Source organism: Schistosoma mansoni, chromosome 2, assembly GCF_000237925.1.
Source record: "Schistosoma mansoni strain Puerto Rico chromosome 2, complete genome".
Taxonomy (NCBI): Eukaryota; Metazoa; Platyhelminthes; class Trematoda; order Strigeidida; family Schistosomatidae; genus Schistosoma; species Schistosoma mansoni.
This window is the reverse complement of record NC_031496.1, coordinates 32,619,811-32,645,472: the sequence shown is the minus strand read 5'-3', so window position 1 is coordinate 32,645,472 and position 25,662 is coordinate 32,619,811. Positions and strand designations below refer to the sequence as shown.

The following is a 25,662-nucleotide window of genomic DNA, read 5'->3' as shown; positions in this document are numbered from 1 at the left end:
ACAGCTCTCTGGACTTACGGAGGGTCGAGGCACAGGTATTTAGAGTCTTTTGATACTGAGATTTTTCCTCATCAGTCCACAGTAACCTAAATCTATCCCACATTTTCCTTCTTTTGAGGAGAAGGACGCGAACCTCCCTACTGAACCATGGTGGTGAGTTTCTCGGCCCCCTAGGTGTAGTCCAAGGGATGTGGGGGCGGTAGCTTTTAAGTATAAATTTCAAAATACTTCCCAAGCCGTTTCAATTGAGGACTCTGGGTCTATTGTCCAATCTACTGATGATGCTGAATGAATGATGTCTTTTATGTTTGCTTTCCAGACGTTAGGTCTGGATTGAGCTGAGGCGTGCTCGTGATCGACATTTAGATGGGAGTCAGTGGTTAAAATTGCATGATCACTTTTGCTCAGAGGTGACACGTAATCCAGATTCGCAGCGTCATCCTTGTAGTGATTCAATATAAGGTCTAATAAGGATGATTCAGAGCCCGGGTTGTACCTTGTCGCTTTCACGTGTTGCACTAGGGCACATGTGATTACCGCATCAACTAGTTCCTGTTTGAAGGAATTTGCTGACAATTCAGTTCACAGATTCTCCTAGTCTACCATGAGTGCATTAAAGTCCCCTAAGATTAGAAATCGACCACTTCGTAACCAAGTGTTGAGACTGCTTAGCAGGACCTCATTTACCTCACAGCTTGGACTACGATAGATAAAACTAAGCTGCAACTCTTGTCCCCTGCATTTCAGGCGGCAGCAAACTAATTCATACGTCCCCCCCACGGGATACACTGTCAGTAATGGTGAATGGAATAGCATTCCTAATGAATAGAGCTATCCTTCCCCCTTTACGCTTTTGTATTCTGTCGACCCTTACCAATGTAGAACCCCCGAGATCAAGTTCCCTACTATCTATAGACTGCGTCAGCCAATTTTCTGTGACTGCGATTATGTCTGACTTAGTAGAGTCAATCTGTACACCTAGTTCCGATTGCTTATTGAGCAAGCTCCAGACATTGGTGTAACAGAGCTGAAGGCTATTTAAGTGGCCTCGTGCTTCACCCAGAGTGGCTTCTGCATCATCCTCTGTCGAAGCTTCACAACCCATCAGGTTAAGCTAAGCAATAACAAAGGTCTGGAAGAGGTTTCTAAATACGAGGCGCCAAAGCTAAAAAGACAGTATATCACAAAGTTATTGGAAATTGTACAATTCACGTTAATTCTCGCGCGCTCAATCTACGGGCAACTAACTTGGCTCTGATTGGTTTCCCCATACTTCTGTGAAGGACGGTAATGCATCATTTATTTGGCAGTTAGTTTTCCTTTTTGTTGGGATCACGAATGTGTAGTAGTCTTGAGTATGCGGGTTCTCATATGAAAATCCAAGAATTCTCCCAGTTAGGACTAGGAACTAAACCCTATGCTCTGAAAAACACCTATTTTGCACTACATGATGAAGTATATACTTCGTAGGTCGTCAACGTCGGTGGTCTGTGTCGATGATTTGGGGCTTACTCTACCTGGATAGGAATGGCGTGACCTCCCAGCTTACTTAAGTAAGCTTTTCGAATTCGAAATCAGATCTCGCGGTTCATACTTAACGTTGACTACCCTTCAGTCTTATCCAGGTACTAGTACCTGGGAGTCTCATCAGCCCTTGTGGTCTAGTGTGTAACAAAATCTCAGTACAGATACAGAAGGCTCGTCTAGCTTTCGCCAACTTGTGCCATTTATGGCGTAGGCGACCAAAGGACGAGTTTACTGAGCGGCAGTTCGTTCCGTCCTACTTTATGGCAGTGAAATATGGACGTTAGGAATGGCATGGCTCAAAAACGTATGCAACAGTGAAGTTGCATCCACTATTTGCGTTCTGCCAAATTCTAATCTGAATTATTCATGTCCCTTTCTATTTTCTCTTTTCAAATTTATTTCACTGGGTTATACTGCTTGAATAATATCTTCAAACCCTAATCTGTCGGGTTACTGCTTATACTCTTACTACTTCTACCACTATGGTATTTGGATCGACAACTGCATCTCTGTGCTAATGTGGTATGGCAACTCGAACTGATGAACATACGTACGAAGTTCTACATTGTGACTGACTGAGGGTAATATGAAAAAGTTTGACTTTCTCAACCATTCAGATAATCCAATTATCTCCTAGATTATGTAAGCTGCAGTCCTCTCCACTATTTTCAGACGCTTCAGATTTCAACTTCTTTATTTCGCTCTTTCTGTTCAAACCATGTTCTCAATGTTAAGTTTTGGTATCAGTAATACTAATATTATTTCAAATTCTTTGTTATTTACCTTGCCAATTTCATCTCTCTTTGTTAATATGATGTAACAGTTCAGGTCAATGCATATTTATTCGTAATCATACTTTTATTATGACTCGCTGGGCCGTTTCATTCCAATGCAAATACGTACAAACAGCATGTAATTGATCAGTGATAATTCAGTGTAAATTTCTCTGTCCTACAGGACCCGAATAGCTCAGGTTTCTTCATGACATGTGGTGGTCATTTCGAACTATAAGAGTAGTATCGTTACCCTCAAGAATCCAAATATGTCTTGCTAATGAGTAACAACCAGCACAAAGTTCAAATTTAGGAATTCCTGCTAATTACCTCCAATCTAATAATAGTTTGTAACCATCTGCTTCTTCTCAGTGCAGGTTAACATTTTTCAACACTTCCCAAAAAAATAGCAAAATCATACAGTTGATTTCGGTTACGTGAAACATGACGTTATATTAAACTTTTTACTTCATGTTTCCTGAGTTTCAGTAAAGCAGACTTTAGTAATATTAGTGTTACGACGTAGTTGTTTACGTGCTTATTTTAAACTTCTAATTTAGATGGATACTGCTGAAATCCTACTCTCACAATTTCCGAATCCTCAACATCCATATGTTGCTAAAAGTGGTGCTTGTTCTTGGAAAGCCTGCCAAAAGTGGGATCTGCATTATCTGTCAGGGAAAATAAAAAGTAACTTGAAATTTCGTCTGGCTAAAAGGGAAAGTATCGAAGTACAGTGGGAGACATCTTGTTCGTCTGTTAATGCAACATTAGCAGAATTTAACGAGTGGATTAACAGAGTAGACAGTATGAGTAATCCTTTTTCTAAGTACCCTAAAGAATCTTGGTGTGCTTATGCCGATTACATATATATGAATCAATCACCTGATTTTCAAGGTTTAGTCGAAGATTTATCATTTCAAGAATTGTTCCCGTTCCTAAAAAGTAATATCAGTCCAACATTTTGGCTCGGATCGTCTAAAGCTCATACTATTTGTCATCGAGATACTTACGGAGTTAATCTGGTTGTACAAATCAAAGGATCCAAACGCTGGATATTATTCCCACCTTCGGATAGCCCATATATGTATGAAACTCGATTGCCTTTAGAAGAATCTACTGTTTTTAGCAAAGTTAATTTCACATTACCCAACTGCAAAAAACATCCTCTCATACTAAAAACAACCCCTTATCCTATAACACTTTATCCAGGCGATCTTCTTTTTGTCCCAAGAAATTGGTGGCATTTTGTTGAATCATCATCTGAATATGATTTTACTTGTTCAGTAAATTTATGGATTGACCAACCTTCACTTGATAATAAAGTACGCCTTAGAGAATGTCTCACACAATTAGTCGGCTTCTCTTTATTATCTAATTATGATGTTAGTGATCATAAAGTTTTATTACATCCATCTGAACAAGCAACATATGAAAATAAGTTTTGGTTTAAAAAACTATTGGATTATCTGCATATACTTTTTCATCAAAATCCAAATGAATCATCTTCCAAAGAAGAGGAGAATGTAGAAGAACCTCAAAAACAAGCTAGATTTTCTAATATTATCAATTGGACACCTTTAACTTCAGAAAAGCTAAATAGTTTATTTACTATTTCAGAAGAAGATGCCACATCCGATGTTGTTAATACTCCTAACTTCGAACAGATTGTAGATGCATTCATGAAACCTGATGTTATTGAATTAGTTGCAAAATACCTTGAAAAAGATGTTGTAAATAAAGATTTGTAAATAAGAAGCATTTGCTTAGTTCTTTTCTTTTATGCTACACCTTTTATTCGCCATTGTTCATTCATTTCTCATTTATTTTTAGGTAGATAATTATATAACTACTTCATTGTTGTGCAAATGCAAGCATGTCCATTAAATTCCAAAGATTTGTTAAAATTACGTTGTCGATTTCGTACTGGACAGTATACTTTGAATGATTTAACTTCTGATTCAACTATTGATGAACTATTGCAAACAATTACTTCACTTATAGGTGTTACACAATCTCGTATATCACTTTATTATGGTTATCCTCCAAAAAAGTTGGATTGTAGCATTTCAAGTCTTAGTAAGCATCTTTGGGAGGTTAGTCGTATAACCTTTCAAAAAAAATTCGTCTATACTATATTCTTTTATGATCTATAACTTTTCACCTAACGTGCAAATGACTCTCCTTACTGGCAGGTCTATACACGATCGATGTTTCGAATACACAGGACGAGTTTGGTTTGAATTCTGTTAGTTTCAAAGGGCATTTATCACTCCCTTATTGCCTATGTCTTGGGAGAATAATTATTCCTGAAAAGCAGACTGGGTTACGGGTAGCCTTGAGGTGTGACTAAAGATCTAGAGACAACTACTTGATGCAAGCCACATACAACCTTTTTATAGACAGTCTTTGATGCATTATATTTGCACTTTATAGGTCTTATCTTCTTCACCGATAATTTTTGGAGAGAAGTTATGTGTTTTATTTTTAAAATCGACATTTTCTAATTGCTTCCACCAGTCAGTCAGCTGCAACGTAGGACCAGGCAAACATATGCATCGGTCCAAGTTGCCATACCTCGTTAGCACAATAAGATGAACACCGGATTCATAGAAATAGTTAACTTAGTGGTGGTAGTATATAAAGAAAGGTTGTATATAAGGATATGGTATACGAGGGAGGACAGATATGAAGCAATTTTAATCTTAAGGTTTAAGGAAAGATAGAGTGTATACACCTACGCCATTGTGATCGATTCTGAGCCATGTCACACAGAGTCTCCAACCATTGGTTACGTTAGTCACGCAGACCCCAACCAGGTAGTCTGCATCCGCCAACATGGCTCAGACTACAAGTTAGTGACTTCAAGCTCTGATGCCAGCATTTGGTTTGGCCGCCCCTAACTATCTTCCAACCATCGCCAATACTAGTCAGCACTCTATCTTTCCTTAAACCTTAAGATTAAAATTGCTTCATATCTGTCCTCCCTCGTATACTATATCCTTATATACAAACTATCTTTTATATACTACTACCACTAAATTAACTATTTCTATGAATCCGGTGTTCATCTTGTTGTGCTAACGAGGTAATGGCAACTTGGACCGATGCATATGTTTGCCTGATCCTACGTTGTAGCTGACTGAGTGATTTCAAAGTTACTTGCTTCCCTATTCGATATGACTTTCATAGTTTAAACTATTGATTATCAATCATTGCTTTTTGACTGTTTGCAGTTCTTATAACCCCCCAAATACACGTTTATATTACTGTAATGTATACATCTTTGCGAAATTTTCAATACACTTAGTGTACTGTAATCTAGTCTAATAATAAAAATCTTATTTTAAAAATATAATATTTGAATACTTAGATCCCTATTCGTTCGGGTGACATGCTTACTGTTGATGTAACAGAAGAAAAACCAGCGAACGTCAATTCACAAAATGTAAAACTTCAATCTCATAAGCATGAAATAATCTCTAATAAACAATCTGAATCACATATTGTTCGATTATGTGCACCATCTGATAATTCTTGTCTATTTACAAGTGTTCTTTTCTGTATGAATAATGAAGATAATCATTTAAAAATTGGTACAAAAGTTATAACAAATATTGCTGAAGTCAGTAATTTAAGAGAATTAATTTCTGGTATTGTGTTAAGTGATCCAATCAAGTATTCTGAAGCATTCCTTGGGATGTCAAATGAACAATATTCAAATCAAATTAGACAAGTAAGCAAATGGTGATGTTTGTTTTTGCGAATGCTTTGCTTGTTCACTTTTTTTGTCTTTCATACAAGAAGTTGTGGAGTGACAGCACACTGACTAAACCATTTGGTTTCGAACTAGTAGGCTACAAGCTCCAGACATATCCCACCGAACTTAGTATGGAGAGAGCTAGGTAGTATCACTAGCTCCCTCACCGCCTCGTGAGATGTTGGCTGGTATAAGAGTACGATAGAAGAAAGCTAGGGTGACCCAAACGTAACATGAGTTTACAAAGTCATGGACAATCGAAATGAACCATGTAGGTAGGTGCGGACTACTTGGTTGAGTTCGTACCATTATCGTAACTAATGATTAGAGACTTTGAATGACCTGGCTCGATATTGTTTGCAGTGGTACAGGTGCATTTATCTTTTATTTTATTTTAGCTCTTGAGTCCCAAAAATCTTATACTTTTCATACCTAGTCTCTTTCTATCACAACTAATACTATTATTACTTCTGGTATTGTGGGATTTGCCGCTATAATTTCATCTAGCTGTGTGAATGCAGTGTAGCAACTTGAACCTACGTGCCTGATTTTATTTTTGTATTTATTTATTTATTTAAACACAGAAATATTGGCACAAGGAAACACCAGAAATATATGCGCCACACAAATCTCATTTCATTTGTATGAAGGCTGTAGTACTGCCCAGCTTCTAGTCTCCCCAACTTTCAAACGTTCATTCATCACTAACTTCAAGAAGGTTTCTTAGCTGTATGACGAAAACACTGTGCAATCAATACTGTGGTCTTTCAAGGTGTATTTTTAGGCGTAGTGGGAATAGTTGAAAGCGTGAGTCAATTGAAGCTAGACCACCGAGCAAAACCTGGAAGCACTGGACGGCCGTTTCGTCCTATTGTGGGACTCCCCAGCAATGCGCATCCACGACCTCGCCTCGCGAGATTCGAACCCAGGACCTACCACTCTCGCGCCAGTGGTCTAAGTTCAATTGAATCACGCTTTCAACTATGAAAAGACTAAATCTCCACAAAACCCTTTCTGATCATAGTAGTGAGAATAGACGTAAAAAACAGTATCAAAGTGTTGATCACTTCATATATATATACATTTCAAAAAGTAGTTGCCATGTTTCTTCTTGTGAACTATATCTTAATTGATCATGTGATAGTTGTTCCTATGTTTTGTAAGTACTATCATATGACATCGCTCCACTTACGTCACGTTTCAATCAACATGTTAGCTACACACAGTACTAGTAGCATCTTTACCATCCTTTCTTAAGATCACCATTCACCTAAAAACTTTGTATTCCTTATATAGTAACTCGATCGATTTTTGTTTAATAATGAGCTTAGTAATAACTTAAGGTGACATTTCTATTTGTTGTTATATTTTAAGTAACCTTAAGTCAGTTAATCCATACTCAAATAACTGGCTCTCTGTTCTTTTTGTACGGTATACCTTAATAAATAATATGGCATCACTGTATTATAGTCTAATTGTTAGTTTTGTTTACACCTCTGTTCAACTGTTCTTTGACTCTATCTGATAGCGGTAGGATGTAAATATTTTCTGACTGACTACAAAAATAATAATAAACAAAGCGTACTGGATAATATCTATTATGAATTGTTGAGTGTTTAATTTGTGTGTACTTTTAATTCAAAGTACTAATGATTATGAAGTTTTCTATACACGTTTGGCACACAAGTTAGTGTCCTCGAAAAGGCCGATAAGATAGGCTTCACTTGCCTTCTGAAGAACAGAAACTGCCGAACTTTGTAAACATAGGGCGGTCTTAAAGTCCTGCGCAATCTCCTGTACCAAACGCTGGAAAGGTAGTTTACAGATGAACAACTCGGTCGATTTTTGGTAACAACGAATCTCACGTAGGGCTACTGTTCCAGAACGATATCGATGTGGTTTTTTAACACCACTAGTAGCTGGGGCACTTTTTCTCGCCGCTTTAATGGCTAACTGCTTCCTGGGTGCCTTATCACCTGTACTCTTGCGAGCAGCCTGCTTCGTGCGTGCCATGACTGTGTCCCCGAATGTCCTCGTACGGTCGACAGTGGGGAGAGTCCGCTCTCCCTCTCGAAATGCTCTCACATGAACACGCGAGTATATAGCCTCTGCCAGGGAAGTCCTACTCACTGCCTTCTCGAGGCGAAGTCTTGTTTGCGAAATTGAGAGCACGAAAAGCGAATATCCAGCGCTTTAACTGAGTTAATGGACACGGATAGTCCACCTAGGGGAGTTGGAAAACCCTGATTCCGAACCAATCGTGCATATGGGCTCCAGTATCCTGATGGAATAAATGGCGTATGAATCAATCGTTGATCACCGGCTACCATGTTACTGTATCTCCTCACGATGCTCCACTGTCTTGTGGATCAGACCTTTAGGTCAAAGGCTGGGGGTGTGACCCCCTGAGAAAACCATTTGCTTCGGTTTGGGCACGTGAGCAGTATCACAACCCTCACACAAATCAAATGAGATTTGTTTGGCCCATATATATCTGGTGCTTCATTTTATCAATATTTGTGTTTAAATATACAAATAAACAAATATTCTCCTTCCACTACTAAATTTATAAATTCATCTATAATAAATATTGTTAAGAGATTACACACAGGTATATACCTTATTGTAATCGTGAAAAAAAAATTCCAGTACATAGAACAAGTAAATGATTCACGAGTCGATCTAAGCTAAAATACCACCGAAAACCTAGAAGCACTGGACGGCCGTTTTGTCTTCAAAAGTGCGCATTCACGATCCCTCACGCAGGACTTAAACCCAGGACCTTGATCTCGCGCGTGAACTCTTAACTTTCCCATACCAATGAATGTATTGTTATTATTTAAAAACATTAATATTGGTACAAGGGAGCACCAGATATATATGCACTGCACAAATCTCATTTGATTTGTGTGAGGGCTATGATACTGCCCAGGTGCCCAAATTGAAGCAGGTACTGATATATGATATTTGAATAGATTATGTCAATTAACTCAATGTGGAAATGGTATTTGTCATGGATCGATATCAATCACTATCTCTTAATTTTAGACTCTACAAAAATCATACCCAAAAACCATTGAAATCTTTCAATCACCATGCTCTCTTTAGATCACCACTGAGTCAGTCAGTCACATTGTTGAACTTTGTACGTACGTTCATCAGTTCGATTTGCCATACCACATTAGCACAGAGATGCAATTGTCGATCCAAATACCATAGTGGTAGAAGTAGTAAGAGTATAAGCGGTAATCCGACAGATTAGGGTTTGAAGATGTTATTCAAGCAGTATAACCCAGTGAAATAAATTTGAAAAAAGAAAGGGACATGAAGAATTCAGGAGATTAGGATTTGGCAGAACACAAAGAGTGGATGCAACTTCACCGTTGCAAACGATTTTGAGCCATGTCATTTAAGGTCTCTAACCATCGCTTGCTATCATCTCGCGAATCCCAACCAGGTAGTCTACACCTACCAACATGGCTCAGTACACTTGTCAGTGACTTCATGGATTTGTGCCACGTTTTGGTCTGGCAAATAAAAGGACGTCAGAAGAGTTAGTCATGGAGATAAGAGAGTTATTAAGTGTAGGAAGGATTTGAATATGACCAACTTGGTCTCGTGTACAGTTAAGGGTATGAGGGCTAGTATCACTTCCCGGCTGCCCACACCGTCGAAGGATATTTCTTGAAGGACCTGAAAAAGAAGTTGGATTAGTGTTGGTCTTAACGACCTGAGAGCGTGACCGCAGTGCCCAAGGGACATCTGCTTGAGGCCGGTCACGCACGGCCTTTTTGTGGGGGATTTTTGACGTGTTAGCTCCGTTCTTCAAAGGACCTTACCGCCGGAGACGGAAATCCGTGGGATAAGGCGAGGTGTGCATTTTTAGGGTCGACCTTTTCTAACCCCACCCCTCCTTGTAGGAAGGCAGCATCACTGCCATGCTGGTTGTCTGAAGGAAACACCTTACTGCTTTCACACTTCTGTACAGTCAGCAGTACGACTTCGCCTTCGGACCTTGGGATTGCTGCTTTTAGTCTCACCGCTCTTCAACCGACCTGTCTGGCATGGTAGGACCTTGAGGAACGATTGTTCCAGCCAGCATAGCTCGATTGGATCATCACGATAGGCAAGCCCGACCACCACGTAGCAGCAACGGTTGGGAATCACCACTGAGTCTCAGAATTGTAAACATATATTGCATTTTCATCTTTAAATAATACAATTCATTTACCTCATAGTAATCACCGTAATATTCTCTTCTCTTGCTATTTTTTTCTTATCATTTCAGTCAGATAAATGGGGTGGAGGTATTGAAGTATCCATTTTATCACAATTATATAGAATTGAAATATGTATTGTAGATATTGAATCATGTCGAATTGATCGTTTTGGTGAAGATCAAAATTACCCTAAACGAATTTTATTGATTTATGATGGTATACATTATGATCCATTAGCACAAGAATGTCCAAATCGTGATTGTCTAGTGACTGTATTTTCGTCAAATAATGACTCAGTAAGTGTCTGTGCATTTTATTCTGATCAGTGTACTTCAGTCAGTCAGTCAGTCAGTCACAACGTAGAACTTCGTACGTACGTACATCAGTTCGAGTTGCCATACCACATTAGCACAGAGATGCAGTTGTCGATTCAAATCCCATAGTGGTAGATGTAGTAGGAGTATAATCAGAAATCCAAAAGATTAGGGTTTGAAGAAATTATTGAAGGAGTATAGTACAGTGAAATAAATTTGGAAAGAGAAAAAGATAAAGACATGAGGAATTCAGAAGATTAGAATTTGGTAGAACACAAAGAGTGGATGCACCTTCGCCATTGCAAACGATTTTGAGCCATGTCATTCAAGGTCTCTAACCATCGGTTGCTATCATCTCGCGAATCCCAACCAGGTAGTCTACACCTACCAACATGGCCCAGTCCACTTGTCAGTGACTTCATGGATTTGTGCCACGTTTTGGTCTGGCCACCCCTAGCTTTCTTCCAACCTACTCCTACACCATGAAACATTGCACGTCGGGGCATTCGGTGGTCGGGCATACGTAACACATGTCCCAGCCATCTCAACTGATGAAGTTTCACTACTTCATCAATCGATTTGCCATCCCTACCTAGTACTCGTTTCCTAACAACTGCATTACTTACCCGGTGGTCCCAGGATATACGAGCAATGCTTCGAAGACACCTATGATCGAACACTAGTAGCCTACGAATATCCTCTACTCTTATTGGCCATGTTTCACTGCCATAAAGTAGGACGGAGCGAACTGCTGCACAGTAAACCCGTCCTTTGGTTGCTAGACGGATATCTCGCCTACGCCATAAATGACGCAAGTTGGCGAAAGCTAGACGTGCCTTCTGTATCCGTGCTGAGATTTCGTCAAACACCAGACCACAAGGACTGATGAAACTCCCAAGATAAGTGAAGTGGTACACACTCTCAACTACTTCACTCCCTATCATTAGTTCAGGTGTCGCTGCAACCCGAACCTGAAGTAACATTTTGCACTTCGAGGGAGAGAATCGCATCCCGAACATGCCTGCATTGTTGCTTATAGTGGTCAGAAGACTGTGCATGTTGTCAGCGTCTTCACCGAGTAAAACTATGTCGTCGGCGTATTCTAATTCAACAAGTGAGCCTCCTGGTAAAAGTTCAACTCCTGGAGGTTTAGCTGATGAAAGTGCTATTTCTAAAAGTATGTCAATGACAAAGTTAAACAAGAATGGGGAGAGTGGACAGCCCTGACGAACGCCACTTGTGGTAATCAGTTCTGATGACAGTTCGCCATAGGCTCTAACTCGACCAGTTGTGTTCGATTAGAGAGTCTTTATGAGGTTAATGTACTTCTTTGGTACTCCTTTCAGTGACAAACATTGCCATAGAACCTCACGATCAACGGAGTCAAATGCCGCCTTAAGGTCAAGAAATACTACTATTGTGGGACGTCTGAATTTGTATCTATGTTCTAGAACCTGACGTAGGGTGAATATCTGGTCTATGCAACCACGTCCAGGTCGAAAACCAGCTTGGTTTTCTCTAGTCTGCTCTTCACGAGCTTTGGTTAGGCGACCTAGTATTATTGAAGCTAATATTTTAGACACTATGTTAGTCAAACTGATCCGTCTGTGATTGTCACAGGAGGACTTTTGTCCTTTCTTATAGACTGGCACAATCAGTGATTGGGACCAGTCAGATGGAATTACGTCCAGTTCCCAGTTTCCCGACCGTTGCTGCTACGTGGTGGTCGGGCTTGCCTATCGTGATGATCCAATCGAGCTATGCTGGCTGTAACAATCGTTCCTCAAGGTCCTACCATGCCAGACAGGTCGGTTGAAGAGCGGTGAGACTAAAAGCAGCAATCCCAAGGTCCGAAGGCGAAGTCGTACTGCTGACTGTACAGAAGTGTGAAAGCAGTAAGGTGTTTCTTTCAGACAACCAGCATGGCAGTGATGCTGCCTTCCTACAAGGAGGGGTGGGGTTAGAAAAGGTCGACCCTAAAAATGCACACCTCGCCTTATCCCACGGATTTCCGTCTCCGGCGGTAAGGTCCTTTGAAGAACGGAGCTAACACGTCAAAAATCCCCCACAAAAAGGCCGTGCGTGACCGGCCTCAAGCAGATGTCCCTTGGGCACTGCGGTCACGCTCTCAGGTCGTTAAGACCAACACTAATCCAACTTCTTTTTCAGGTCCTTCAAGAAATATCCTTCGACGGTGTGGGCAGCCGGGAAGTGATACTAGCCCTCATACCCTTAACTGTACACGAGACCAAGTTGGTCATATTCAAAACCTTCCTACACCTAATAACTCTGATCAGTGTACTTACTTACTTTCCTTTCATTTCCTTTCTCTTAGTAATCTTGTCAGAATTGTTTTATCTGTGAGCTGACATACTCTCGGTGTTGATTCAAAATATCCATTTGGATTATGTTAAATTCCATTGTTTATGACATAGTAGATATCTCCGTTTGCTTGTTAGAAATCAAGTATATTACATAGCAATTTGTCTTGTACTATTTTATGAGACTGAAGCATGACTTGTAAAGGCAGCAGATATATGAGCTCGTCAATTGCTAATATTCTATCACAATAGTCTCTGCAGCATTACTTCTGTATAGTAGAACTAATAAATGGGTAATGTTGAAGTTACATAGGAATGATTAATTCATTTATAAGTTTTTAAAATGTTATCTTCTCAAATAGTTAAAATAAGTCTTACACGTTTCCACCCGCCAAGCTACTCCATTATCATATGACTCTGTGGAGTACAGGTATCTGTAGTTGGCTTCAATTCATAACGTTTAGGAATGTCGATTGGTGACACTACTCACCGTTGCCTAAAGCGGAATAAAGATGATAGTACAATCAGGTTTCAAGTCAGTGATTATACATTAGATGTTTTCCCCAGCACTAAACCATCACTTAACAACATACCGATCTGGTTACAATGTTGACCACTAGCCATATGTGACGCAATATGTCGTTAAAGTTTTTGTTAATGTTAGATAGCTGAAAAGAAGGTAATCGATAAGTGAAAACATGAATTTGATATGCTTGATGCTATTGGGAGTTCACCTTACTCGGTAAACAGAACGTAGGTCAATGATACAATGACACTGTGGTGTTGTCTACTTATATCTATATAAGTAGTATATGGTGTGGGTCAGACATAGAATGTATTTTGGCAGAAAACGATGACGAAAGAACTGAAATGAAGCGCAATCGCTTGGAAAATGCATGAGCAATGAAATAAGACAAGAAACAGTGAAGATTGAAACAATTGGTTGTTAATTTGCAAATTGACTGTTCATTGTTTGGTAATCAGAATTTACTGAGATAGTCTGTAATGTTTGCCTAAATACATTCGATTGTCCCCAACCAGTGTTCTGTTCACTACAACACGATAGGCTATTCTGATCCGTTGTCCCCAGCCCTGCTAACTGGATCAAGAAGTCTTGATGAGGCATAGAAAATGTATTCTACAATCACCCAGGGAATACGAGGTTACTGTGCACATAAATCAAGCTTATTTATAGATTGATAGAAACGCCCTTGGGAGAGCCACAAAATAGCATACTAAAAGAATCCGTCAAGCAATGGCAGTCAAGGATTCCCGAATGGGAAATGTAAGATGTAGATCAACTAAGCGTCTCTGGGTGCGAAAACATAAAATTTAAATTTTCGGAATAAAATTACGAAATTAGGACCTTTTCCAAGTGAGTTCTGAGGACCCAACATCCTCAACAGAATTATACTTGATAGTTAGCTATTAATTCCATTGGATAGTGAATAAATGCCTTATTGTTGTCATATCCTCCTACCATCTACTTGTTAAATATCTTTTAATCATATTTATTTCCATGTTCGGTGATTTTTATACAAACGTGTCACAGTGTGAGGACAAAAATCTATTCTACTGTGTGCTACATCTTTTGCCTTTAATCTTAAGTTGTTTGCTGAAGTGGCTTACATCGGTAGTCCAATCGTATGAACAGCTATCACACTTGTCCACAAATCGTATTACTGCATATCATCTCTCAATTGACATTCTATCCATTGCTTGATCAAATCAAGGAAATTCTACTCTATAACAGTGAAGAAAACCTCCTCCCATTTGACGCTAATTGACAACACTCTTTAACACAAATTGTATCCATTATTTTGATAGTTTATCTTTTCTATTCTACTAAAAATCAATAAAGCAATGATGAACTAACATTTTTTCTCCTATTGTTATTTTGTATACAGATTCTTTTTGAAGCTCAACAATTAGCATCAAAAGCTCGTGCTGAATGGGCATTTACTGATCTTTCATCATTTACATTACTTTGTCGACAATGTGATGCACCATTGGTAGGTCAAGAAGCTGCACAAAAACATGCTCAATTAACAGGTCATACACAATTTAGAGAAATTACACATTAAACATATCGATTTGACCGGGTATATATATATTCCAACTAATCATTGCTACATATCTAGACGATTGCTTTTGTTCTTCTTCTTCTTCTTCTTCTTCTTCTTCTTTATATTCATGATACTTGATAGGTAATTTAAAACGATTACCACTTGAATGTAAACTTGTTTATGTTTGGGGGGGGAAGGGGGTGGTGTATTTTCCTTTTTCACTAGTTTAAGTATACTTATTTATATTGCTCAATGTATTCAATTTAGTTTTCTCTTTATGAATTATTATTAATTATTGTTATATCAATCAACTACCAATGTAGTACCAAGCACATCGATTCAAGATGCCATACCTCATTTAAAATATTGTTATAAGCCTTGTTAATGTTTATTTTTCACTGTACAAAATTGTAGAAAATTAAGTTACTGCTTTGTAGAAATGTATAATTTCATTTGTCCATTCATCTTTGTCAGTTACTGTACTCGAATACTGTGACAATACAATCAAGGATGTGAATGTTCATATGTATACTCACGTGCACACATATACGTTTTTCTCCTTTAGACTCTTTTTTGTTGTTGGCTATGTTGTATACATCTGAATAATCTTTTTGTTTTGATTTGTTAATTCATTTATTGCTTTTTTTTTCTTTGTTTACTGAATGAATGGAATAAAATTCAAATTTTTGTTTTCAATATACTTTGGATTATTTTCATTTCATTGCTACTGATCTAATGATCATAATACATAATATCAGTCAGTCAGCTACAACGTATGACCAGGCACATTTATGTATCAGTCCAAGTTGTCATACCTTGTTAGCACAACAAAATGAACACCGGATTCATAGAAGTAATTAATTTAGTGGTGGTAGTATATAAAGAAAGGTTGTATATAAGGATATAGTATAGGAAGGAAGAGAGTTATGAAGCAATTTTAATCTCAAGGTTTAAGGGAAGATAAAGAGTGTATACACCTACGCCATTGTGATCGATTCTGAGCCATGTCACACAGAGTCTCCAACCATTGGTTACGATAGTCACGCAGACCCCAACCAGGTAGTCTGCATCTACCAACATGGCTCAGACTAAAATTTAGTGACTTCAAGCACTGATGCCACGTTTTGGTTTGGCCGCCCCTAACTTTCTTCCAACCATCCCCAACACTAGTCAACATAGCACGTCGTGGTAATCTGTGTTCAGGCATACGTAACACGTGGCCTAACCATCTCAGTCGATGAAGATTCATGACTTCATCAACTGATTTACCATCATTTCCTAATACCCTGTGTCTAACCTCACTATTACTTACCCGGTGATTCCAGAAGATGCGAGAAATATTTCTAAGGCATCTGTGGTCAAATACTAGTAACTTGCGAGTATCTTCTACTCTTAATGGCCATGTTTCACAGCCGTGAAGTAGAACAGAACGAACTGCTGCGCAGTATGCTCGTTGAAATTGGTTACAATGGTACCAATGTGTTCTATGTATATGTACCTTGTGAGCTTGAAATGAATAGCTGACTAGTTTCATCTTGCTTCTGGATAGTTGGATATACCTACATCGTAGCTAGTGTTCTGTGATAAATGCTAGAGATTATACTGGTAATGTTTAGCTTGCTAATCTAAAGGTCACCTCAAAGACTAGAAATCTAAGTTTTGACTTCTAGTGTGGTCATGGATGCTCACCTCCGTGGAGTCACATATCAAGATAAAATAGCTGTTCAATGCTTCTTAATATCTGAGATTCTATACAAATAGGTAACGTACAGAGGTTGATCATTCTGATCTCAAATATCTAGTTGACCATAACTAGGTAATCCATCACTTGTTTACTTCATGTGTTGTTTCCGTAAAATTTTTTTTAAGAAAAAGGGTTGTAATATCGAAAATTAATTCATTGATGATGAATGCCTTTGCAGAAAATGAGACTGACCTTAAACAGGGAATCACATACCAGGAAAGATAGATGTTTTATGTATTTTGCCCCCAAATGCCCTGGTACGGCCGAGAGTGGGGAGAGTTCGCTCTCCCTCTCCAAATGCTCTTACATGGCCACACGTATACAGCCTCTATCAGGGAAGTCCTACTCACTGCCTTCTCGCGACTACTGTTGTTTACTAAATTGAGAGAAGGAAAAGCGAGTGTCCGGCGCTTTAACCGGTTCGGTGGAAACGGAAAGTTCACCTAGGGGAGTTGGAAAACCCTGATTCCAAACCAATGGTTCACATGAGCTCCAGTATCCTGAGGGAGCAAATGGTGTATGAATCAATCGTTGGTCACCGACTACCATGGGACTGCATCTCCTCACGATGCTCCACTGCCTTGTGGATCAGACCTTTAGGTCAAAGGCTTCTGATGTGGCCCCCTAAGGAAACTACCTGCTTCAGTTTGGGCAACTAGGCAGTATCACAGCCCTCACAAAAATCAAATGAGATTTGTGCGGCGCATATGTATCTGGTACTTCCTTGTACCAATATTTATGTGTTTAAATAATAATAGTAATTGATTCCCTTCCTTTTTAAATCGGACCAAGCATCTATTTGATGCAGTTACCGATAAGTATCATCTAGTTTTGAAGACTAAATCAAACACTTCAGAAATGGAAAACTCATTCTTAGCATATCTTGATTGAATTCAAAAAAGTATTCTGACAGTAACTTTGCATTGAATTATTGGGACATGCGGCGACAAGTATACACCTGCATTAATAAAATTGGTTTGAAAAGATTTACTGGTAATCCGATAGCTCATTTTTATAACGTGTGCCTGAGTGCCCTGTTTACATATGACGTGACGAAGTAAATGATTTTATCGAAAAGAAAATTTCGTAGCATTCGCTTTTATTCTACTTTCACATGAACAAATAATATCTTCCATTAGTATTTACCTACTTACGCCTGTTATCCCTCGTGAAGGAGCATAGGCGGACCACGAGTATTCTACGTCCAACTCTGTCCTGAACAATCCTTTCCAGTTGATATTCATTCTTTACATGTCTGCTTACAATCCTCGGCATAATGTGTTCTTTGACCATCCATGTTTCCGTTTCACTACACGATTCCAAGTTAGCGCTTGCTTCGTGATGCAGTTTGATGATTTTTCAGATGTGTATTCTATCCACTTCCAACGTCTTTTCCTAATTTTTCCTTCATTTGGAAGCTGGTTTGTTCAATCTCTTCCTTAAGTTAAATTAATTATCCTAATAAAGGTAAAAGTCTAAAGAATGAATCCAGTTTGAAAGTTAGTTCATATGAAAATATGAATTTAGTCTGGAAATTAGATAAAATATTTATTTCATCCCATTTCATAACTTCTTTTCAGAGCTTACTCACGTCTCCACCAGTAATAGAACCAAGAATCTTCTACGGATCAAATTATTACCCCTTAGTGCTGACTCATTTGTTTATAATATAAAGCTCACAGTAGAAAGTCTGTAGGTTGAGAGTGTGTATTCCATGACATCATCATGACATTACCTTTTAATGGAATCTTGATTGACGTGACCCGCGTTTATACATATACATTATAAGTTAATTCAGGGCACAAACCTGAAGTACGATAGTGGATTAATAGACTTCATAACAATTCTTCATTTAAGTTTTGTCTACTTAAATTATTTATCAGTAGCTTATATAAAACATCAGCTTTTTAAGAGGTTCCGCGAAGTCTTACTCTACTACGATCATATTTGTAAAACTGCAGAATACATACCAATCTATGCTCCCTAATAGTAATTGGGTAAGTTTTTCTAAACATGAAAAAAATTAGAGTCACTAAAATTAATTCGGGCAGATATGTTACTTTCTTCCTTTTTAATATAAGTACTTCTTTATAATTATATATGTCTTATTGAAATCATGAACACATCCAAGGTAGATCACAGTCGTAAACCTGAAAACACTAGACTTTCGTTTGTTACTAGTGTGGGAATCCTCAGCAATGCACATTCAGGTTTCCAATGACGGTGTAAGTTAAATCAGTTCATGGTTTCAATGAAATTCTATATTCTCCATAAGTACATACTTAAAGTTATATATATCTGAAGGGGTTTTTGTGGATATTATAGTAATTTTAATAGTTGAGATCATAAGTCAATTGAATCTACACCACAATGGAAAACCGAGAAGCACTGTGAGACCATTTCGTTCTAATTTGGGACCCCTCAGCAGTGCGCATCCACCATCCCGCCTCAAGAGATTCCAACACGGGACCTATCAGGTTCGCGAGCGCTTAACCTCTGGACCACTGAGCTGACGGGCGAGCAATTGAGCGACACATCCACCAATGTCTTCCGTGAGTTACTATCTCACAACAGACCTGGTTGAACTCCACTGATCACTACTTCTTACTAGAACTCCAGGAAATACCTCTTAAAACCAGTCACTAGTGAGCGTATTTTGATGAATATCAGAAGGGGTTTTTTGTGAATATTATAGTACTTTCAATAGTTGAGATCATGAGTTAATTGAAGATAGACGCCCACGCGCTAGACTGATAGGTCATGTGTTGGAATCTTGCGAGGTGCGATCGTGGATGCGTACTACTGAGGAGTTCCACAAAAAGACGAAACGGCCATTCAGTACTTCCAGGTTTCCTATGGTGATCTAGCTTCAATTGACTCATGATGTCGACTATTAAACTTATGTATATCTGTTAACTAAAAAGTATACCTTTCAACTATATCCGTATTTTCTATTAACTAATTATGATTTCCATTGGTAAACGAGAAATATTTGCAAAGATCCGATTGTTTTAATTACAATTATACATATTTAATGATTCAGTTTGGGTACCTGGGCAATATCACAGTTCTCACACAAATCTCATTTGATTTGTGTGTCGCATATATATCTAGTGCCCCCTTATACCAATATTTATGTGTTCAAACAAATAAATAAATATAATAATAATGGGGTAATACTCGTTTGAGGTAAGATGGTGGTTGAAGGTGGTCAACAGGAAACCCTGGACACGGGTTTCGTGCTACTTGGCACTCGTCAGCAAGGTGTACCTGTAATCTTGAGGGAACTGATGCTCCCTGGCGGATTCCATTACTACTACTCGTTACTACTCGTTTATTTTCATTGTATATAATAATAAATATTTTTATTTCTATGAAATAAGCAAACATTCTGTTATTATCATTATTATTATTCTGCTTAATGATTTATACTAAAGTGAAAAGTACCAGAGATTTCCTTTTAGAAAAACAAAAGAAAATTGAACCGGAAAACAAATCAGCGTTAAATCAAATTGGTAGTGATGGTGGTGTTGGTAGTGGGAGGGAGTAAATGTTATTGATCTCAGAGTTTTATTGATCACATTGGTCAAATGCTGAGGTTTCGCCTATATTAATGACGATGAAGCTAATACCTTGGTTAAAGCCTATGTCATATGATCAATCGTATAACAAAAGTATACTTCATGGATGAACCGATCAGAGTCAAGAATAAGACTAGAATTTTTGGCGTGAAATTCAAATATTGAGTATACGGAGATGTAGAAATATCATTGTATATTACTCAAATTGTTTAAAATGATAGTAAAAAATTATTTTAAAGAGTATACAGTAAAAATGATTCAGTTAAACATATCAGATTCCTAATACTTTTGGAAACCTAAACTTAATAGCACTACATTTCATAGCCAAACTAATAAGATATGCTCACTAGTGACTGACTTAGAGAGATAATTCCTGGAGTTCTAGTGAGAAGCAGTGATCGGTGGAGTTCAAACCACGTCTGTTGTAAGATAGTAACTCATTGAAGACAATTGGTGAACGGTTGCTCAGCTTCATGGATTGGTTAAAGTTAGACAATAACACCGTTGGATGCCAGCTCAGTCTTCTATCGGTTAAGTGCTAGGTTAAGTGGTAGGTCCTGGGTTCGAATCTCGTGAGGCGAGGGGGTATCGTGGAGTCGGTATCGAAGAGTCCCATAATACGATGAAACGTCCGTCCAGTGCTGCCACTTTTTCCCTGGTGGTCCAGCTTCAATTGACTCATGCTTTTAACTATGAAAATAATAAGATGGAGTCTTATAGTTTCCAGCTAAACTGACTCCTCCATATCGAACGTTTTTAAATGCTGGTTGATCACAATTCATGATATGGTGACTGTTGAAAACCTTTTCGGATCCTTTCATGGGCTCGATAATACGGACAGCATAAATCCCTCAAGATGATTTAATACGTCCTTTTTTTCCAGATATACAGAATGAGTAACCTACAGAAGACATTAACAGATATATCATTTGTGTAAGATCTATTTATAATCTACAATATTATTGTTTCATTTTCTATAAACTATCCATTTATAAAAACCGTTTTATTATTGACTAGAAACTAACCGGTAATTCGTTGCAGTTGTTTTAAGCTTATCCATATGTCATATTGAAGTTGACCTATGTCATCTCAATTCCTACAGTTTCACACCACCCATCAGAATATCAGAAAGTTAGATGAATAGTTTCAAGTAACTTTAGTATCACGGCTTTCAACTCACGTAATCATATATATCTCAATAAAGTAATCATTAGAACATCTCTAAAACAAAGCCAAGTAACAGGTTGATTGTTAACTGACTGTAATCTATTTTGGTGTGGGTTTGTTCTCTGAGCTGGATGGTTTGGTGGTGGAGCTTTCATCATCCTTCTGAACGACATAATCAGCACGACAATGAAAGCTCCACAACCAAACCATCCAGCTCAGAGAACAAACCCACATCAAAATCACCCACCTGAGCTACAAATCTTCTCCATCATCTCAAGACTGTGATCTATAGACGATAAAATAAATTGAAAGGTAGCTATCAATAGAAATTACTTAAGAACGTTGTAGAAAGACTAAGAATCTAAATACACTTCGATTTTATGAATTCAGATTTGAAAAGTCATTCTTATGGTTTAATATTCAAATTTGAAGTTGGTTACTATGTTTGTAGAAACCCTCATAAAGTTTTGATTCGTATTTACCTCTGAATAAAGAAAATCAGTATTGACTTTTAAGTGTTTGATTTTTCACTTTGTTGCTGCTCAAGACTGAATCTTGATTTGTCTTTCGTTAGCAATTTGTACATTTTGAAGAGATTTCTTCCATATGTTCGTATGCGTTTCGTCTTACCCCGGACTCATCAACTGATTGTATCTATATTTCATTTTTGTTTGTTCATACTAGAACGTAAACGGAGTAGGTTTCTCTTCAAATGACAATATGTTATCCATTAGTTATTTAGATACAACATCTCAATTCTGAACTTGTTGACATTTATATCTTAGTGTGTTATACTTCAACACTGAGATGTATGTACGAGTCTCAAATACAGGGAAACGTGAGTCCTGTATTCCAGCTTAGCTAAATCTTGTGGATATATCGAGACACTCCATTCATTTGATCGAATATATAAAGACTTTACAATACTTTATCTAGCAAGTATACTATATGATGAACGGATTATAAGATCTGATCTAATCAATAAGTTGTATTGTTAGCAGAGATGGATAGTGGCTAGTAGTGGAATACAGGACGCACGTTTTGTCCTATTCGGGACTCATCGGCTGGATGTACCTGTATCTCAGAGTTGATGTTCACTCTGGGACACGAACCCAGTACCTTTCGTTTCAAACGCCATCGCGTTATCCAGTCGGCCACTGGGTCCTGATAACCACTTCTATTTTGAAAGATATTTCTAATCAAAAGTTGTTGTTGTCAGCGAACGAATGATTTATGTGGTTAATGTCATCACTAAAATGTACCTATCTGTATTAGTTCAAACACATATGTATATGATAGAGTTGTAAACATTTTTATTCTGTTGTTTTTGGCAACATAGCTTCTCACACGGTTTCTGAGGATTTCTTTGCATATAGTGTTTGTAATGATCTAAATATGTGCTTCCAATGATAAATTAACCATCTTTGACATTAACAGGATGAAGTGACTCGTTACTGATGACAATTATGTAAAACCTATTCATTTTTCAGACTGATGATGATGATGATCATAATGTTGGTTAGGCTGAAATGAAAATTAAGTAGTATATGAAAAAAAACAGTTGTTTATTACTACTTTATAACTATCCAAGTTTTGAATCAATTCTGTCCTACTGAAAGTTAATCTTCATTTGAATGGTTCATTAGTTTATTGTTCTTAAATAAATCATCCGAAAAATTCAAGATTTAAATTATTCTATAGTTGAGATCATGAGTTGATTGAAGCTAGACAACCATAGAAAACCTGGAAGCACTGCACGGCCGTTTCGTCCTATTGTAGTAGGTTTCGGGATCTTGGATGCGCACTGCTGAGGAGTCCCACAATAAGACGAAACGTTTATGCAATTGTTCCAGGTTTTTCATTATAGTCTAGCTTCAATTGACTCATGATCTCAACCATAAAATTACTAAAATCTCCATAAAACCCCTTTCTGATAATTTAAATTATTCGTTCATGATTGAAAACTTTTTACAGATTACAACCATGTCCAACAGAATAAGAAAAGTATTTGAAGCGCCTAACATTTGACATGTTAGTACCTTTTTAGGAGCATAACCATTAAGACTAAGATCAAGTACATTGGATATTACGTATACATAAATATCAAATTGAAAATCTGACAGAATTTTAATTGGATCAGCATTGTTAGTTTTAGAAAATGTGTTCTATTTTTAGTGATCATGATCAAAGTAATCTCTTTATTTAATTATAATTGGTCTATCCATCCAATATACTTTCCAATGCTGTTTAGTTAACTTTTCATTAATGTTGTGATTGTTTACATTATTCAATTAACTTTAACCTCCTAAAACAATCGTTATAACTTGAGGGAATTAATTCTTAACAGAAAGAAGATTTAGGGAGATTGTATTAATTTTAATAATTGAATTCATGAGTCGATCTAATCTAGATCACCATTGAAAACCTGGAAGAATTGGACAGCTGTTTTGTCCTATTGTGGGACTCCTCAGAAGTTCTCCTCCTTGATCCCGCCCTCACGAGATTTGAAAGCTGTACCAGTTTTGCGCACAAACGCTTAACCTCTAGACCACTGATAGATGTGTCACTCAATTTCTTGGATTAGTTGAAGTTAAACATTAACAATGTTGCATGCCAGCTCAGTGGTCTAAAAGTTAAAAGTTCACATGCGAGACCGAGGGTTTCGAGTTAGAACCGACCATGTGCGATCGTGAATGCCCACTACTTTGGTGTCGTATACTAGCATAAAACGGCTGTTCAGTGCTTCCAGGTTTTTTCTATGATGATCTAGCTTCAATTGATATATGATCTCAACTATTAAAATCTTTTCCTATACTTGACGGAGTTACATACAAATACAAAACAATTGTCCAGTAATTTCTAGCTTTCACTGATATCTCATGTGAGATCAACTTTTGATCAATCTAACCTATAGAACTTTGTATCAATGATAAATAGCCTATCTAACAAATAGAACTCTTTTCTTAGGATCCTTGTCAATTTTTTTTTGTTCTTTTTTTGGTTTTTACCAAACATAGAAACAGAACAGAATACGAATTATAGAAGGGGTTTTGTGGAGATTTAGTATTTATTATAGTTGAAAGCGTGAGTCAATTGAAGCTAGACCACCATGGAAAACCTGGAAACACTAGACGGCCGTTTCGTCCTATTATAGGACTCCTCAGCAGTGCGCATGCACGAACCCGTTCTCGCGAGATTCGAACCCAGGACGTACCAGTCTCGAGTCGAAGCCCTTAACCGAAGCACTTAACAATACGAATTAACAAGAAGAATGTTAATCAAAAGTCCATTAGAACAAACATCCATTTGATTTCATTTTGTTACCATAGAAAATAGTTGAATACAGAGAACGAAAGAGAGAGAGATAGTACATATACTCAACTACAAAAATTGTCTAATATCATTCACATAATCAATCATTGTAGTACATTTAGGCATAAATATAAGATTTAGAAAATATAAATGTTGATGTATTGTGTATAAATATATAGGTTTGTATGTCTATCTGTCTGTTTGTCTATCTGTCTGTCTATCTGTTTATCTATCTGTCTATCTATCTGTCTGTTTATCTATCTATCTGTTTGTTTTTTAAAAGTAAATCATTTTATTAATTATTAAATATGAATGAACAAGTTTGGATATGATTGATTTCAATAACCATATGACAATCGCTGTTACCATGACTTGGTCTCTCCTTCTTCTTGTTCCTCCATGATCTTCTTCTTCTTCACCTTCATCATCTTCTTCCAAATTCATCATACTGTCACCATTAATATCAGTTATATTTATTATATTCATTAAAATATTGAGACAAGAAAATAAATTAAGCTAAAATAGAAAAGCTGATTTAAACAAAACAGAGCAGGACAGTATAGAAGTAATAACAAGGATAACAACAGAATGCAGATCCCTCTCTCTCTCTCTTTCTCTGTCTCTATCTCTATATTCATTATGTCACTTGTAAGAAACCATTTTATCGCTGACAACTATTTCCAACTGTAGTTTTATTAGAAACAGTAGAGTAGAGTGTGTAGAGTGTGTAAGAGAGAGAGAGGTTAATATCAGTGATGAATAAATATATGTTGCTATGAAAAAGAAGAAGAAGAACTATAAACATTTTACCTATGTATTATGTGACATATCCACAAGAGAACAACAAAAGTCAAGCGAAGTCAAGTGAAGTGAAGAA

General features: G+C 37.5%; 2 protein-coding genes across 2 annotated transcripts; both read left to right on the top strand.

Annotated features, from left to right (window-relative positions):
• Positions 1-2,860: 2,860 nt before the first annotated feature.
• Smp_180990 (putative dachshund homolog) lies at positions 2,861-4,071 on the top strand (the record flags this gene model as incomplete). Its single annotated transcript, XM_018796408.1, has 1 exon — positions 2,861-4,071. One exon carries the CDS (start codon positions 2,861-2,863, stop codon positions 4,049-4,051), a length of 1,191 nt encoding a protein of 396 aa, XP_018650624.1. The 3' UTR covers positions 4,052-4,071.
• A 50-nt stretch (positions 4,072-4,121) lies between these two features.
• Smp_181000 (OUT-1 peptidase (C88 family)) lies at positions 4,122-14,999 on the top strand (the record flags this gene model as incomplete). Its single annotated transcript, XM_018796407.1, has 4 exons — positions 4,122-4,396; positions 5,674-6,036; positions 10,349-10,576; positions 14,823-14,999. The coding sequence occupies exons 1-4, from the start codon at positions 4,169-4,171 to the stop codon at positions 14,997-14,999; spliced, it is 996 nt and encodes a 331-aa protein (XP_018650623.1). The 5' UTR covers positions 4,122-4,168.
• Between the last annotated feature and the right edge of the window lie 10,663 nt (positions 15,000-25,662).